We start from the raw sequence: 18,019 nt of genomic DNA, 5'->3' as shown, positions 1-18,019 counted from the left end.
TGGAGTAGAATCTTTGGTGAAGCGTGTTTCTTGGAGGCATACTATGTGAGCCTTTTTGTTATGGAAAGTACGGAAGGCTTTGGTCCTTTGAGGGACATTTATTCCCTAAACATTCAGGGAAAGTATATTCAGTGGTGCCATGGCAATAGATCAAATAGTTTTGGACTTACTTTTTGTTATGCAGAGCTGACTGCGCAGATCAACCTGTGTGGACTGAAGAGATGAATAGATAGAAAAGAAACCAGTGAATTCTGGAGTAAAGAGTAAACAAAAAACATATGAGATTAGATGATACATTGTATAAATTATTTTTTGCGCAGTCAGGTTTTCAATCCAAATCTACCAAGATTGCCCACTATGTATGACCAGCATAAGGATGCCAATTTGAAGTCTACCCAAGTTTCCAGAAATGTTCAAAAAAAGTGCAAAAATTGCAGGAGCCTGAGAGCACCTGCAGTCTGCTGATCCCAGTTGCTCGGTCTCTTGCCGTTTCAATATAGCAGTCTACAGTGCCTTGCAAAAGTATTCACCCCCTTGACATATTTTGTGTTGCCTCACAACCTGGAACATGGATTGTTTGAGGATTTGCATCATTTAAAATTAAAAGAACATGCCCACAACTGAAGATTTTTTTTATTGTGAAGGAAATAGGATAACACAGGAAAAGCCAATGTGCATAAATATTCACCCCCCTAAAGTCAATACTTTGTAGAGCCACCTTTTGCAGCCATCACAGCTTCAAGTCGCTTTGGATAAGTATGAGCTTGCCACATCTTATCACTGGGATTTTTGCCTATTTCTGCTTGTAAAACTGCTCCAGCTCCTTCAAGTTGGATGTTTGCGCTTATGAACAGCAATCTTTAAGTCTGACAACAGATTTTCTATTGGATTGAGCTCTGGGCTTTGACTAGGCCATTCCAACACATTTACAGATTTCCCCTTAAACCACTCAAGTGTGGCTTAAGCAGTGTTTGGGGCCATTGTCCTGCTGGAAGGTGAACCTCCGTCCTAGCCTCAAATCACACAGTGGTACAGGTTTTGCCCAAGAATATCCCTGTATTTGGCATCATCCATCTTTCCCTCAACTCTAAACAGTTTCCCAGTACAGACTGCTGAAAAACATCCCCACAGCATGATGCTGCCACCACCATGTTTCACTGTGGGGATGGTGTTCTTTGATGTGATAGGTTTGTGCCAGGCATAGAATTTTCTTTGATGACCATAAAGTTCAATTTTAGTCTCAGACCAGAGCACCTTCCTCCATACATTTTGGGAGTCTCCCACATGAGTTTTCACAAACTCCACAAAAAACAAAATGGCACGTTTTGAAAGTAATGGCTTTCTTCTGGCCACTGTGCCATAAAGCCCAACTCTATGGAGCATATGGCTTGTTGCCCTACAGATACCCCAGTCTCTGCTGTGGAACTCTGCAGCTCCTCCAGGCTCCTTTGGTCTCTATACTGCCTCTGATTAATGCTCTCCTTGCCCGGTCTGTGACCTGATGTGCGGCCGTCTCTTGGCAGGTTTGCTGTTGTGCCATGTTCTTTTCATTTGGTTATGATAGATTTGATGGTGCTCCTAGGGATCAATAAATATTTGGATTTTTTTTTTTAATCACCCAACTTGCATTTAACATTGTCCCTTACTTGTTTGTAGAGTTCCTTGGTCTTCATGGCAGCGTTTGGTTAGTGGTGCCTCTTGCTTAAGTGTTGCAGCCTCTGGGGCCTTTCAAAAAGATGTGTATATGTAATGACAGATCATGTGGACACTTAGATTGCACACAGGTGGACATTTCACTAATTATGCGACTTCTGAAGGCAACTGGTTGCAGCAGAGATTATGGGCTTCATAACAAAGGGGCGAATACATACGCACATGCCAATTATCAGTTTATTTCTGAAATAGTTATGTATGTTTTTCTAATTTTACTTCGACTAGACTATTGTGTTCTGATCCACCACAAAAAATAGCGAACTAAAAGGCTGTAATGTAACAAACTAGGTAAAAAGCCAAGGAGGTGAATACATTTGCAAGGCACTGTACCTGTACTTCTGATGCCTGCAGGCAGTTATTGAAGTCCAGGAAGATCAGTGGCCCAAGAGCATGCTCACAGGCACCCTTGTAGTTCATTGAGAACAAACCGTCAGCTGCAATGGCTGGCGGTAGTTCATAGAAACTGAATGGTCCAGTCATGTAGGTAGAGCCTGCTCAGCCATGCTCTTCAAAACTGTGACAGTGGCTGTGGGAATAAGACACCCCCCCCCCCCCCGTCACAGGGAGAGGGGGATTGGGGATTAAGTGGTGGATGCTCAACTAGTTGCTCTAAAAATGGGTGCAACATATTGGGGGGGGGACCCACCACACAGCCTGTGCATCTGGGATCAGAGGCTGTTGAGTAAAAACAAAAATGCTGCTAAATGCTGTAACAAGTGTGGACATTATAGGGAGTGTTTACTGAACAAATGTAAAAACGCTGACGCAAAAAAAAAAAAAATGCAGAAGCACGTTAACACTTTTTAAACTGTGCATGAAGCCTTAAGGTCATCCTTAAGAAGTGGGGGCATAATTTGACAACAGGTTTTCGCTGGCACATACATGCAACAATTAGGATCAGAATGGCTGACCACCACCCGGAAGTTATTCTTACAAACATGAAAATGGCTCCCCCTGACCTAAGATGATCGTTCAAGATATCCCATTTCATAGCTGGCTACTGTACTGGTCTATTAAATGCATGCATAGTATTTTTAACTTGCCTGGGAAAGCCTGAACTAAAAGAGGACATGATTAGAAGCCAGTTCAGTTGTGCTTATGTTGGCAGTTGGTGTAAGCTCTAGTAACCTGATGTTGCAGTGAGTGGGAAAGGAATTTTCATGTGACTGGCTTCTCATGGCTGATAGCTACAAAAGTCTGACAGGCAAACACTACTGTTCATGAGGTGACTGGCAATCTGTTTCACAGCCTAGTGAAAACTGGCTTAAAGTACACCCATAACTTTTCATAATTCAATTGGTACTACTGCCAACTCATCCCTTTAAACCAAACACATTCTTTGGCTGATTGAATATAGGTAAGGCATTCCCAGAGTGTTATTAAAGGGTCACTAAAAAAACAACAATATACACTACTTGAAATAGGAATTTTAAACTCATAACTCAGGAAGTACCTTCTATTGCTCTGAGCTCCATTCAAAATCTCCACATTCCATTTTTACTGCTGAGATTCAACTTCTGTTAGTAGGGTGACTGTTAGTCCCCCAGATGCAAGCCTACCCCTACAACAGGAAGGTTCTGTTATATCTAAAAGCCATCCTAATGGTCAAGACACAGCTTCAGATAATCTTCCAGGGAAAAAAAAAAGTTGCTTTACATGAAAATAGCCTAGGCCATGGATATGCAATTAGCGGACCTCCAGCTGTTGCAAAACTAAAGTCCCATCATGCCTCTGGGTGTCATGCTTGTGGCTATCAGTCTTGCTACGCCTCGTGGGACTTTTAGTTCTGCAACACCTGGAGGCCCGCCAATTGCATACCCCTGGCCTAGGCTATAAGATTGCAAAGGCCCTGAAACTGAGCTGCGGCACGGTGGCCAAGACCATGCAGCAGTTTAACAGGACAGGTCATGGTCGACCAAAGGTGAGTGCACATGCTCAGCATCATATCCAGAGGTTGTTTTTGGGAAAGACATACGAGTGCTCTCAGCATTGCTGCAGAGGTTGAAGGGGTGGGAGGGGTCAGCTTGTCAGTGCTCAGACAATACACTGCATCAAATTGACATGGCTGTTGTCTGAGAAGGAAGCCTCTTCTAAAGAGAACACACAAGAAAGCCTGCAAACAGTTAGCTAAAGACAAGCAGACTAAGGACATGGATTACTGGAGCCATGTCATGTGGTCTGATGAGATTAAGACGTATGAGATAAAAACGTATTTGGTTCAGATGTGTCAAACATGTGGCGGCAACCAGGTGAGGAGTACAAATACAAGTGTCTTGCCTACAGTCAAGCATGGTGGTGGGAGTATCATGGCCTGGGGCTGCATGAGTGCTGCCAGCACTACAGTCATTGAGGGAACCATGTGATATACAGAGCATGCATCCCCCTCCCTTCGGAGACTGGGCCGCAGGGCAGTATTCCAACATAACCCCAAAACATTCCAAGATGACCACTGCCTTGCTAAAGAAGCTGAGTGTAAAGGTGATGGACTGGCCAAGCATGTCTCCAGACCTAAACCACATTGAGCATCTGTGGGGCATCCTTAAATGGAAGGTGGAGGAGAGCAAGGTCTCCAACATATACCAGATGTATGTCATCATGAAGTGGAAGAGGACTCCCATGGCAACCTGTGAAGCTCTGGTGAACTTCATGCTCAAGAGGTCTAAGGCAGTGCTGGAAAATAATGGCCACAAAAATATTGACACTTTTGGCCCAATTTGGACATTCACTTTAGGGGGGTACTCACTTGTTGCCAGCAGTTTAGACATTAATGGCTGTGTTGATTTTGAGGGGATAGCAAATTTACACTGTTATACAAGCTGTACACTCACTACTTTACATTGGAGCAAAAGGTCATTTCTTCAGCGTTACATACATAGTAGGTGAGGTTGAAAAAAGACACAAGTCCAACCTATGTGTGTGATTATGTGTCAGTATTACATTGTATATCCCTGTATGTTGCAGTCATTCAGGTGCTTATCTAATAGTTTCTTGAAGCTATCAATGCTCCCCGCTGAGACCACCGCCTGTGGAAGGGAATTCCACATCCTTGCCGCTCTTACAGTAAAGAACCCTCTACGTAGTTTAAGGTTAAACCTCTTTTCTTCTAATTTTAATGAGTGGCCACGAGTCTTGTTAAACTCTTCTGCGAAAAAGTTTTAACCCTATTGTGGGGTCACCAGTCCGGTATTTGTAAATTGAAATCACATACAAATTTACATAAAGAGAACATATTTACAAAAATGTGAGGAGTTTACTCCCTTGTGAGATACTCTAGAACTGAAAAGAAAAAAAATGTATGGTCAGATGGAAGCCAAGTGTCTCTTTATAGGTTTACTCAAGTTTCCAGTGTACCAAGCGCCACTCATGCAGGTTTTCCTACACCTTTAAGACAGATTTTGTAAACTCTAGCTTTAACACACACATTCACATCAGGTTTAAGTTGAGTACTTACGCTTTAAATGCTGGCAGATAGGAGTATATAGAGACACTGCTTAAGTTGTATAGAAAAGGTAGATGCTTGTGTATATCTTTTGTCGCCCATGTGTTGAAAAAGGTGTTCAACAAACCCTGGTCCCCACCTAAAAAAAACAAAAAAAAAAAAAAAAAAACAAACACCTTTAGTGCAACAGCCACATTAATATTCATGCAAGTACCTTAAATTCCAAGGAAAGGCTTTAGTGATGCCAGGGAGCCCCAGGGCTCTTAATCCCATGCATAGTGGCCACATAATGAGAATTGTACCATTGGTATAAAAACTGTCATTTGTTAAACCACATTTAGATTTTACATGAAAGCATGCAAGCCTAGGTGCATCACAAAAAAGGGCAAATTGCCTAGAGTGGGGAAGGGATACACATCACAGCTGTGACCCCACTGGGGAGGTTAACCCTCATTTTCTGCTGGCGTTACCAGGAAAGGAGTGGGAGCCCCAAAGTTTTCGCATGCCAAGAGCTGGAGGGGGAATCTTCCAATGGGGCATCTTTAGTGGAGTCAATGCTCCAAGGGAATCACTCACACTTGGGGGGGTCCCGTTGTGTCTCTGGACCTAAAGTGGAGAAATTTACTGTATTACAAAAATTCACAGGTGAGCCATTGTGGGATCTGGAGAACTGCACAGGAAACAGGCTGGTAGATATGCACTCTTTGGGTGTACCCCTATCCAAATGTGAGATTTTAGATAGCAATGCAAAGTGAACTACAACCATACTACAAATAATGAAGTACAAAACTCAAGCTGAATATTCACTGACAGAGACCAAGCAATGAATCATAAGGGTGGGCAACAAGACAAACCGAATGACTCCAAGGGGCCAACAAAAAAAAATGGGTCAAGAAACCCAACTCCAAGTGCCAGTATAAGAATCATTTGGCCGAAAGCCACATGGTAGAAATTTCAGAATGTTAAGCCCTTCTCACACAGGGCAGAATCCACTTTGCTCAGCAGGGGATTTGTCCTCTGATGAACATATATGGTCTTAAAATGAAAAGTGCAATCCACCAGGCAATATTGGGACTTAGGACAGTTTGTCTTAAATAGAGCTCTGACCATGTCAGATGTACAATCATGAAGGGCAGTGGGATGTTTGGGGGCTGGGTGAATGGACAAATACATCTTTAATCTTAGCGCAGTGCGTTTCACACAGTATTTACCACACCCCAAGTGTGCTTGCAGCTTATTATCCAAAAGTATATTGCACTCAGAGCCCTAGATAGCAGCTAGCACATCTAGACATAAAGATAGATGTAACTGAAAGTGAATAAGTGCAGCACTTAAAGTTTAAAGTTAAAATACAGCAGCCAAAATAAATCTTATGTGAAAAATATGTGCGATACTAGAGGAAAAACGCCACTAACATGGAAAAGTATAGTCTAATAAAACAGTCCACAAAATAAAAACTCCAATAGGTGGGTGCGGGGGAGGGAAAGTTCCCTTTTTAGATTGCCTCACGACTATCTTCAGAGAGTTCAATCAGTGCTTACAATCACCAAGGTAGGGGGTAAAAAACTGCTTACCAGAAGTGGACTCCCTATACCTGAGGTATGGAGCCCAACTCACTTGATGCATACAAGAGCATCCAATCAAAATGGGGTCTCTGACCCTCTTGCCTCCGAGAGTCATCATCCCAAGTGGTACCACATCAAACTCCTCTCCAATCGGATAACCATCCTAGTGTTTAAAATTGGCTTGTGATGCAACACCAACCATGTGCATAAAATGGCTCTACATATCTTAAATATAGCATTTTTTTTGGCACTAACAGTATCACTCAGATGTGGAAAGAACATAGGCACTTGTAATAACCAGTCCCAGGATATCAGAAACATCGGCACTGGCTATCCAACGCATTTCGTCATAAGTGATGTATGGGGTTAGAGAGCTGTGCCAAATCACTGTAATTTAAGTATTATTGACAAATGCGTTGGGTGTCTCACTCAACATTCATACCATACAAAGCAGAACACCTCAACTCCAATCCATTGGAGTTTTCATCCTAGAACCACCCCTCCAAGGGGGTACATTTATTGATCACCATGTGGATTTCTTATGGTGTAAAGCCTAGTGTTTAGAAACACTGCCCCCCTAAAACCTTTAAGGTCAATATGTTTGTTGAAAACTTGAGTGGTCCTGCCCATGTACTGTCTGCACCAAGGGCACTGTAGTAAATATTTAGAGGCGCGTGTGACAAATTGTTTAATTGGATACTGTGTCACTGGAAAGTGAAAAGGCAGTATTTATTTATCCCCACTAGGTTAGAATGACAAACTGGGCATTTTTTTCCACAAGAAAAGTATCCAACTAAACGAAAAAAATTGGGTCTGGGGAGGATTAATTACATTGAGAAATTTTAGATTTTAATGCGTACACCTCCATACCCCAGCCTTTTCTGGAAGAGGACTTAATATACAATCATTTTTTAAGATGTCCCAATGTTTGAGGATCTTTCTAATCTGCTCATGCTGTAAGGAGAAGGAAAGACCACCTAAAGTCTGTATTCTGTCTTGTTTGGGGTTTAGCACATGATGGTATTACCATCTACATCTCTTGCTCTGTACAACTCCAAATAAGAGTTGTGGGCCAGGGTACCCCTTCTCCATAAAACACTGTCTCAAGATCTCCACCTCTCATAATCCTGATTAGTACAATAATGTAGCTGTATGACATGGAACCAATCATAGCCATGCCTGGTGGCAGTTATCCAGTGGAATAAAAGAATTCCTATCTGTAGATTTAAAACAAGCATTAGTAACCAATTTGTGCCCTTCAATCCTAATTTTAGATCCAAGAAATGAATCTGACTAGTGCGTGCCTCAAGGATAACAATTCTATTGTTAAGGCCCTCCATAAAGGAATGTAATGTAGTTAATCCAAACTGCCATTCCAAAGGAGGAGGATGTCAGTCTTGCCCACAGGGCAAGTTCAGGTCTTCCCAAGGCATAGGCATCCTCCCATTTGACCATAAACAAATTGGCCACATCCTATTTCAATGTAGATGAAATCCGTCATTAGTGGGACTGCTTTAGCAGTCCCACTATTGTTATTCGATTATATTTATTTTTATTCCGTACGTTTTTTGGCTCTGCGTAACTTCTGCATACTTTCAGCTATTAAAACCATTCAACTATTAAAATGTTCGACTTTTAGCTGATGTGTGCTCTTTCAACTTTTTTTCTACCATTTATACTTTTTAAAATATTAAGCTTTAACACTTTTTTTTAACATTGAAGTCAATGGGAGCATGCTTCAGATCCTTAAAATCTTCTTCCGCTCCCAAAAGTTTCAGCTCCTTCATACTTTCACCTACAGATGCCAAACAAACGTTAAAATGTTCACAAAATATTCAGCTGGCTATAGCTTTTCAGTTTGATATCTTTTACAGTTTGAGAAAAAGCTTTGTTTAGAGGTCATTTCAGGAAATTTTAGCCATTAATCAGAGTGTACTGTGTTTGTTTTGTTGCCATGGTTACCAAAGCTTCTGTTATACACGGGGGGGGGGGGGTGGCTGGAGCATCTCAGCTCTGATTACAGAGCCCGGGGGAGGGGACAGACACCATGTACTGATATGATGGGGCAATTTTGATGGTGGCAATATGGTGGGGCAGTTTTGATGGGGGCAATTTCGATGGCGGCCATTTTAGCAATTTAGCTATTCAGCATTCCCACACATTTTCCCCAGGAAATGCATTTTCTAGTTGAACCAAAAATTGTGCATTGTGGTGAAAATCTGTAATTCCATAATAAACCCTTTGTACTTGGGGTATAGTTGTATCTGGGGGAAAAAAAAAAAAAAGATTTAAACGGCCTCAAAGCCTAAATTATGTGAGGTATATAAAGCTATGTTCACTGTGACCAGCAGGCATCCATCTAGAATCTCTTCCATTCAGAAGTTTATATGTCTTTGGTCCTTAAGATATGAAGGCATATTTTTAAATAGGAGGCTATATACATCTATACAACTCCTGATTATGGCAGTGACAGTCAATCCCACGAAAAAGGGACGACCGGAAGGATGTACAGGGTCCTTATGACCCTTTGGGAGGTAATCGATAACTGGGGTATGTGGGACTTCAGGAATTAAAGATTCTGGATAAGAAATCCTGTTATAACCTGCATCAACCAGCTTCTGTAGTGCCTCTTTATTTTGGTCCATTGGGAAGCAAACATAGGTTTCATGGTCATTTAAAATTTTGTACATTTCCTCCAAATAATCTTTTGCTGGGGACTATTCCTCCCTTTGTCAGCAGGCCAGATTATTACATCCTTCCTCAGTTGCTTCAAACCCACATCTCTTTGAAAACATTAAATTTATGAAGCTACAGGGCTGGGGGGGTGAAAAGTGAGGGATTGGCAATACCTGAATAAACTATACCAGATTGGTCTAAACTTGTCAACTACTGGATATCCAGCTATGTCAACTCGATCATCCAGAACTCTCCCACCTGAGGCACAACAGCAGCACCATTAGCTCCCACTGCTGTCAAACTCAGTTAGCCAAATCAGGATAGGGCCAGGGCCTAGGCACAGCTGTGGCTCAGGTGCACCCATAGCAAGCTGCTTGCTGTGGGGGCCATCAACAGGAGGGGGGGCAGGAGCTTTAGCCAGGGACCAGAGAGAATCCAGGCTGCCCTGTTCAAAAAACCCTGAACAGAGTAGGCAAGAATGTGTTTGTAAAGTATTTTCTTTTTTCTATGAAAAGAAAGATCAATTTAATCCTTTGTCAAGTTAAAGATTTACTTTTCCTTTGACAATACCACTGAACTCAAGTTATAGTTGGCGAGGTTGGGGGGGGGGGGGGAGAAAAAAAAAAAAGAAAAAACCCACAAAGTTGTTTTTGTCCTGCTTAGCATCGACTGCAAATACTGAGATTGAGCCGTTTATCCCATCTTCCAGAAATTTTACTGGTCTATAGTTACCAGGGATATATCTTGGCCCTTTAAATATTGGTGCTACACTGGCTTTTCACCAGTCAGCTGGTACCATTCCAGTCAATAGACTGGAAAAATTAGGAACAATGGTCTGGCAATCACTTGACCAAGTTCCTTAAAAGCAGAGTTCGTCAGAAAAAAAAAAAAAAAAAAAAAAAAAAAAAAAACCCACACACACACTCACCTCTTCAGGTCTGTTGCTAGGGGGGTCCCTCGTAATCTGCCTCTTCCTCTCCAAGGCGCTTGACATCACTTCCCTCGGCACCTGTGCTCGCTAGTGCTCCTGGGAGGTGTCTCATTTCCCAGGAGTCACTGGGCGAGCGCAGAGGGCTGTAATTGCGTTACATTGTCACAACAGGGGCGGGACCTTCCTCTGTCACCAACGTTACAATCGGCGATATGGCCGCTGTTGAATCACACATGTGTGAGATCAAGAGGTGCATGCTGGTTACCCAGCATGCATACTCTAGGAAGAGAACGCGATTGGGCTTCACATGCCCACATTAATAATGGAAAAGGCCACAAACGGAGGATTCCAATATTATAGTAAGTTTTATATATTTTTGAAGAATCTATAAACATTGTATAGTCTTATTTAAATTAAGTTAATACCAGGATGAAAAAAAATAAAATCTATCACCAGAACTCCGCTTTAAGGACCTTCAGATGCAAGCCATCTGGTCCCGGTGACTTAACGTTACCCAAGTCTATTTCTAAATTCTACCCCATTAACCATGAGGGCGCTTCCTGTGTCGTGTCATGATAAACATTGCAGTCCGTTACTGAAAAACACGACTAGGTGTTTTATAGCTATATCTGCGCTCTTTGTTGTACAAAATGGTTTCTTGGATTGGACCTGCTCAAGTGTTGAGAATATTGGGCAGACGGAGGAGGGGCAGCTTGATCTCTGCTCCACAGGTTGGGAATTTGTACCATTTTCATTATCAATTTCCCTTATTTAAACATCCACCTTTTGCCAACTAAACACTAGAGCCGTACCTTTAAGGCCAACTGGATTATTTTTTGTTTTAGCCATTCATTTGCTTGTTACTGACACTCGAGTTAATGGCGATTTGCATTTCTATCCCTAGCAAGACACTGTCCTGCCATTTGTCCGAGCTCGGGTGCCATCACTTTTAAGGCATGTCCAGTCTAAGTTCTGGCCTCACAGTGAGGCTTGGTTGTTTTCCCGACTCCGAGCTGGAAGCGAGGCTTGGAACACTGTACTTCAGTTCCTCGCAATCAAGGTTAAGACTGCAGACTTTTGGTCCTCGATACCCATTGGCTCTCACTTATAAAGTGCGTGATTCAGCGTGGCTTTAACCCTGGATGTTACTTATGTCAAAATGTGTCGGATGGAGCCATTGCCTTTGAGGTAATTACATTTGTCAACCAAGAAGCGATGTTTGATATCCCAGGACCAATTACAAGCACTTATGCAATTTCCACATGTGAGTGATAGTTATCCTTGTTTTTAATATATCATACGGTTTTACACTATGTGGAGCAGTTATTTCTTTTATGCACATGGTTAGTGTTGCATCATGATGCCTAGGTACAAGCAAATCAAACAAAATGGTGTGCTGTATTATGCAAGTCTTGAAAATATGATCAGGCATACAATATATAAAAGTTAGACACATCTATCACACATTAATAGGAGTATTAACCCAAAAGCAAACCTTTATTTTGCAGCTTTCCAATTTCAATGTAAAGGCCGAAATTTATTTTGGGCTCCACTTGTATCTGTTAATCCAGCCAGCAAGTCTTTACAAGCTCTCCAGCAGAATATCAGTTTACATGGAGGAGACAAACCATTTAACACCTGCAGGGGTGCGTAACTGCTTCCTGACCAGCCATACTGCAGCAGGGTGGCTCGTTCCCAAATTGCCGTAGCTGTAAGTTGGCAGGGAAACTTGCTTTTGTGAGCGCACCCCCACTGGCCAGCAGGGGAGCCAGTGAGCAGGTCCAGCGGCCAACCACGATTGTTCCCTGCAGTTACAGAACAGGGATCTGCCTGTGTAAACAAGGCAAATCTCTGTTCTGACAGGGGAGATCACAGATCCTGTCTTTCTGCTATGCAGGATGACATTTGTGTGTTTCCCTAGTCAGTCCCCATACAGGTTTGTTTTCTAACAGGGAACACATTTAACCCCTTAATCACACCTGTTAACCTCTTCCCTGCCAGTGTGATTAGTACAACAGGGCATATTTTAAGCACCGATAACTAATGTCACTGGTTCCCAAAAAAAAGTGTCAAGTCAGTTAGGTGTCCGATCTGTCCACTGCAATGTCACAGTCCCTCAAGAATAAAGCCATAAATCTTTCATTTTGTAGACACGATAACCTTTACACAAAATCATACGCTTGTGATTTTTACCAAAAATATTTAGCAGAATACATTGGTTTAAACCGTTTTTGGCAAGGTTTTCTAGCAGAAAAAAAAAAAAGTGGTTGGTACTTCAAAGTTGTCGCTCTATTGTTTATAGCGCAAAAAACGCAGAGGTGATCAAATGAAAAAAGGACATCAATTTTGTTTGGGTACAGCGTCGCACAACCATGCAGTTGTCAGTTAAAGTGCCATATCGCAAAAAAAAGGGCCTGTCAGGAAGTGGGTAAATCCTTCCGGGGGTGAAGTGGTTAGAATGACAGCTTTCATTAATGTAAAGCAGGGGTCTCAAACTGGCAACCCTCCAGCTGTTGTGAAACTACAAGTCTTATGCCTCTGCTGAGGGAGTCATGCTTGTAACTCAGCTTAGCAATGCCTCAATGGGACTTGTAGTTTTGCAATAGAAGAAAAAAGGAAGTTTGATGCAACTGATTATAAATTGTGAGCAAGGAGTATGTTTTTGTTAGTGTATTTCGATCGGCTAATAGATTTACCACCAACCCCCAGACTGAATGCTGCCATGCCTCTTGTGCCCATTCATTGAGTGGTACACTTGAAGCAAACAACGTCAAGGACAAAATAATTGACAGTTACTTACCGGTAACTGTTTTTCTAGGATATCTTCCAGGACGGCACACCTGAGAGATGAGAGGCTCCTCCCTACAGGAAACACAGTCAATCGACAGCTGTTTTAAGTCCCCACCCTTCCCCTTGATCCTCAGTTTGTAGAGAAGCAACTCCTGAACCTGGTTCACAAGGGAAATCACTCCTTATAGGTACTCACCTTCAAGTGTTCTACCATTTTCCCTCCTCCAACGGGCGGGAAGTAGGCCTGCCGTCCTGGAAGATATCCTAGAAAAACAGTTACCGGTAAGTAACTGTCAATTTTCTCTTAGTCATCTTCCAGGACGGCACACCTGAGAGGATAATCAAGTACCTCAGGCCTACCTTAGGGTGGGACCACTGCAAGACCCTCTTGGCGGACCTTGGTTCTGCAGTGAGTTTTACCTCGACTCCATATGTTTGATGAAGGTATTATAGCTGGATCATGCGGCTGGTCTGCAGGTCTACTCCACCGATGTCCCTGCCTTCTCCGCTTCGGATGCAGGACCTAGGTGGAGTGGGCTCTTAAAGATGGAATCAGAAAACATGTTAAACTTGTAGGTTAGCAATGTTGCCTGTCACACATCTAACAACCATGGCCTATTGTGCCTGTAGGTGCTACTTAGAACCCCTAAAGATTAATCAGAGACCTGTGTTGTAAGACAAGGACACTCATTGATCACTAAGAGGGCCTGTCTTAACACTACCCTGTTCAGGGAATTAAAACTGCAAAAAAAGGTGGGCCCCTAACAGACAACTTTTTGTTCATTTTTATCTTTACATCAGCAAAGACTAAAGGGAAGCCTACTTAAGGGTAGTAGATTAACCAAGGCTTGATCCCTGGGTTTAAGGCATGCCCACTCTGTGGCTTTACTTACGCCTGAGTGCCTACTTCAGGAGAATAAAGTTCATAGCAGGAGTATAACACTTATACTGCTACATCTAGTTCTGCTAGAAGGGTGAGATGAAGGCCATGCACCGAGCCGTAACCTATTCGGTCGGGTATACATCTTTATACTTCATCTTCAGGTCATAATACTCCTCTGAACAGAACCCCAAGTTCTTACTAAGCAAGGTGATTCTTTATCGCCTTCCTCCAGTGTCCTATAACCCTACTGAGCTTCAACCCTAGGAAATGGTTCCTGCATTCCTGAATGTAAGGGGCTGAGGCTTTCTGACATGTGACATCTGCAGCCAGAACTCCAGGCCCCTCCACGGAAAAGAGGGCTGAAATACAAAAGGTGATACATGCATTATTAATATCACAAATTAAAAAAAGATCATAGATTGTGGACCCAGCACAATAGATTTAGACAGAAAGGACACAAGCATAAACAATGTGTATCCGAGTGTGGCTAGCTAAACCAACATATCAAATATGGGAGAGACCCAAATCTGAACTTCAATGTAGACAAACAGTCCTCACAGTCTGGTTTTCTGATGTGTAGCCAATATGAAAAAGACACACGCAAACCCTCAGCCTTGGTTCACACTGGGACGACTTGTCAGGCAACCTAGTCACCTGACAAGTAGCGTTCTGTGCAATGGAACCATTCTAATCGGCGCGATGCAAGTCGCTCCGACTTAGAAAAAGGTTCCTGTACGACTTTGGGGGCGACTTGCATTGACTTCTATACAGAAGTTGTTTCACAAGTCGACGCTGAGTCGTGTCCTGGGTCGCCTGAGGCAGTCGCGCTGTAGGTCGTAGGTCGTGCTGCCTCAGTGTGAACCGACCCTAAATGCTGCATGTTTCTGAAGTGCAGCTAGCTAGGTCATAACTGATATATATACATAAAGGACGTGAGTCCTGTTTACGGTGGAGTTTTACTGATGTACAGCAAAACAGGGCCATAAATATAAGACAGAAAGACCCAAACTTCTATGTTGCGTACGTCTGAGGAACCAAATACAGTTATAAGATCAATATGGCACACAAGACAATATCTTTTCTGTTATGCAGTTCTGTAGTGCAGTCACATAGAACCAACACAGAAAGGACCCAAGCAAACTGCAGCATTGTGTTTTTCTGAAGTGCAGTAAGGTAAGGGAATCTGAAACAGAAAGCATCTTTCTGGTGTATTGCAAAGTAAGGCAATAACTCGATGTCTATTCTTGTTCCACACCTGTGTGACCCAACCCGCAACCGCAAAAACGCAAGAGAAAAGTCACACACTATGGCTTCCAATGGGAACCATTCGTGTCTGTGCAACTCCAGGTCGCAGCACCACCAAGCAGACCCTGCTTTCTGGATCCACAGACCTCAAGATTACACAGTTCGCATGTAACTTGCAATTTTCAGGTTGAACAAGCAAGGGGTCCCCAATGCTGTATCTCCCTGGAGGCGTGCAGCCAACAACCCCCTGCTGTGTATCCTTAAGAAGCAACCCTCACTGCTGTGCCTTTCTGATATGCAGCCGATAAAGGCAGTAAATATAGAACATACAGGACACAAACAATCTTCAATCTTTGTGTATGTCTGATGTGTAGTACTATACCAATACTGAGCAGACGCCACCACCCTCAATGTGTCTCCCTGCTGAGGCAGCAAAAACAAATCAGAAAAGGACAAGCAACCTCACTGCTGTGTCCCTTCTGATATGCAGCCAATAAGGCAGTAAATGTAAGACATAAAAAGGACAGACAACCTTCAATCTTGTATACATCTGATGTGCAACAATATAACAATCTGAATAGAGATAGCACATCCATATTGAAGGGATTTGGCATGCGACTCAACATGTCAAATTGCATGCCTAAAATCGGCAGCCTTTGCCGTTAATAGCACGGTCAGCCCGACACCACTTTGCGGGGCTGCACCGATTACCAAAGGCAGTACCAAACTACCCCTGGCACAGGTTCAACTTGTATTTCCCAACAATTCAGGACCATCAATCTTCACTACTGCCTTTCTAATAAGCAACCAAAAAGGCAGTAATACAGGACACAAAAAAAAAAAACCCAGACAGAACTCAATTTTGAGTATGTCTGATGTGCAGCAATATAACAAATATGAGCAGAGGTGTCACAAGACTCAATGATGTGCATTTCCGCCATGCGGCACAAGACCAGAAAGTACAGACCACCTTCCCTGTTGTATTTTTCTGATCTGTAGCCAAATAAGGCAGTACCTTTAGGATATAAAACAGACAACCAAGCTTCAGTGCATTTCTGATGTACAGCAATATACCCCTTACGAGCAGAAATGTCACAAATCTCAATGTGTATTTCTGCTGTGCCACAAAACATCCCAGCAAGGACAAACCTTCACTACTGAGGTCTACTGGTGTGCAACCAAGGGGGATTCATGGTGTATCCCTTTATGAAATAACCAAACAAGCAATTTGATCCCTAGGCATAGCCTGGGCTGTAGATACTAACTTCACCCCCAGTGAAGGAACAAATCCTAAAATGGTTGGACACCTTACTATAGTAGCTGTTGTCCTACCTTACCTCCATAGACTGAGCAAACGCTGGCTAGCTCACACACAGGTGGGGCTGATCAGAAACTAAAGTCTCAATGAGCCCAGCCCTAGAGACCAATTTAGGACAGCGTCTAGAAAAGGTGGTCACCAATTTAGCCTGGAGGAAGATAGCCACCTGCAGGGCTTAAACAAGCAATCATGTATCTATCTAGCTCTTGCATATGTTTGCACAGAAAATCCTTAAAGGATATAGGAAGCGATTTATGGTAAATCGCCTTTAGATCTGTCACTGAGTTGACTGTAGCCCAAACCAACAAAAAGGTTTTTCTTACCTCCTGCACTATAATATAACCACAATGTAAAGGTGGAGTGGGAGGTTGGAGCTTATGACTTCAGATTCCTAGCAACTGGGCTAATAGGGCCATATAACCTAGTGCACCTGCTGACCAGGAGAGCTTACTCCTGAATCCTTCAACCATTGCACAATCCATAAATTGTTCAGTGTTATACCTGGCCTGTAAGGAACTCTTTGTATCTACCAGGCCCCCCTCCTTCGCTCTATTCATCCCTACTAATGTCCCACAACCGGACATGTAGGGAGAGGCTGGCAACCTACTGTTGATAACCACAGTGTCTCTGCTGTAAGAGGGTGCTGTGGCTGGTGGTTTTAGCAGTAGCTTCTGGGCTATTTTGTTATGCAGACCCCAGGTCCTGCACGGTACCACTCAGTAAATACAGGGGGAAGGGGAAGAAATGCCTTACCTACCTCTTTCCCATCTGAGGTGGTTTAGGCACACTCGCTCCTCTGCACCACTTGTCCACCATACAGCATCTCTGATGTAAGAGGGAGCTGTAGCTGGTGTTTTTAGCAGAAGCTTCTGGGCTATTTGAATCCAGACCCCAGGGGAGATTATCTCAAATGCCCAGAAACCATCTGGCTGGGATTGGGGATTTTGCAGCTAAATTCCCAAGGTAAAGGAAAGTACTCACCGTTGTCGTCTTCCCCTTTTTCCACAGCCACCGGGCTTGCTTTTCCATCCTTTGGTCCACACGCAAGGAGGATAGCCGCCAAAGTGCCCCCCCAACTGCTGTCCCTGTAGGGAGCTGCACGGTTAGGCTGTGTCCTGCCAGTCAGTATATACACCTGGGGGGGCAATGCCGTACGTTCCTCATTCCATTCTGAGGTGGTTTAGGCAGACATCCACCGTAGTGAACTGGTGCCTCCTCGAGAGGAGGATGTGGGCGCCTGCTCCTGCTGACTCTCAGCCTTCCCTCCTGGGTAAGAACGCGGGTCGTTCAGGTGGCGCCCTCCCCAGCAGCCCACACGAGCTACCAGGGGCCCAGGAGTCGGGGGCCCTGGAAAGACCTGACAGCCAGCACCCCTGTCTGAACAGACACCCGGACAGGTAAGGGGGGGGAGACAGGAAAAAGGCCCCTGAAGTTCTGGGGACACCACTGTACCCAGGGG

The 18,019-nt window shown here is 43.5% G+C and overlaps 1 protein-coding gene across 2 annotated transcripts in view; it reads right to left on the bottom strand.

The window, feature by feature from the left end:
- The window catches only part of GYG1 (glycogenin 1), an 87,900-nt gene that overhangs the window by 18,507 nt on the left and 51,374 nt on the right, over positions 1 to 18,019 (bottom strand). For both annotated transcript variants that reach the window (XM_073625908.1, XM_073625909.1), the window contains exon 5: positions 5,165 to 5,291. In XM_073625908.1, coding sequence (XP_073482009.1) covers positions 5,165 to 5,291 — 127 coding nt within the window. The remainder of the gene's footprint in view (positions 1 to 5,164; positions 5,292 to 18,019) is intronic.

Source organism: Aquarana catesbeiana, linkage group LG04 (assembly GCF_042186555.1).
Source record: "Aquarana catesbeiana isolate 2022-GZ linkage group LG04, ASM4218655v1, whole genome shotgun sequence".
Classification (NCBI taxonomy): Eukaryota; Metazoa; Chordata; class Amphibia; order Anura; family Ranidae; genus Aquarana; species Aquarana catesbeiana.
Note: the sequence above shows the minus strand (reverse complement) of the source record. Positions and strands in the feature narration are given on the sequence as shown.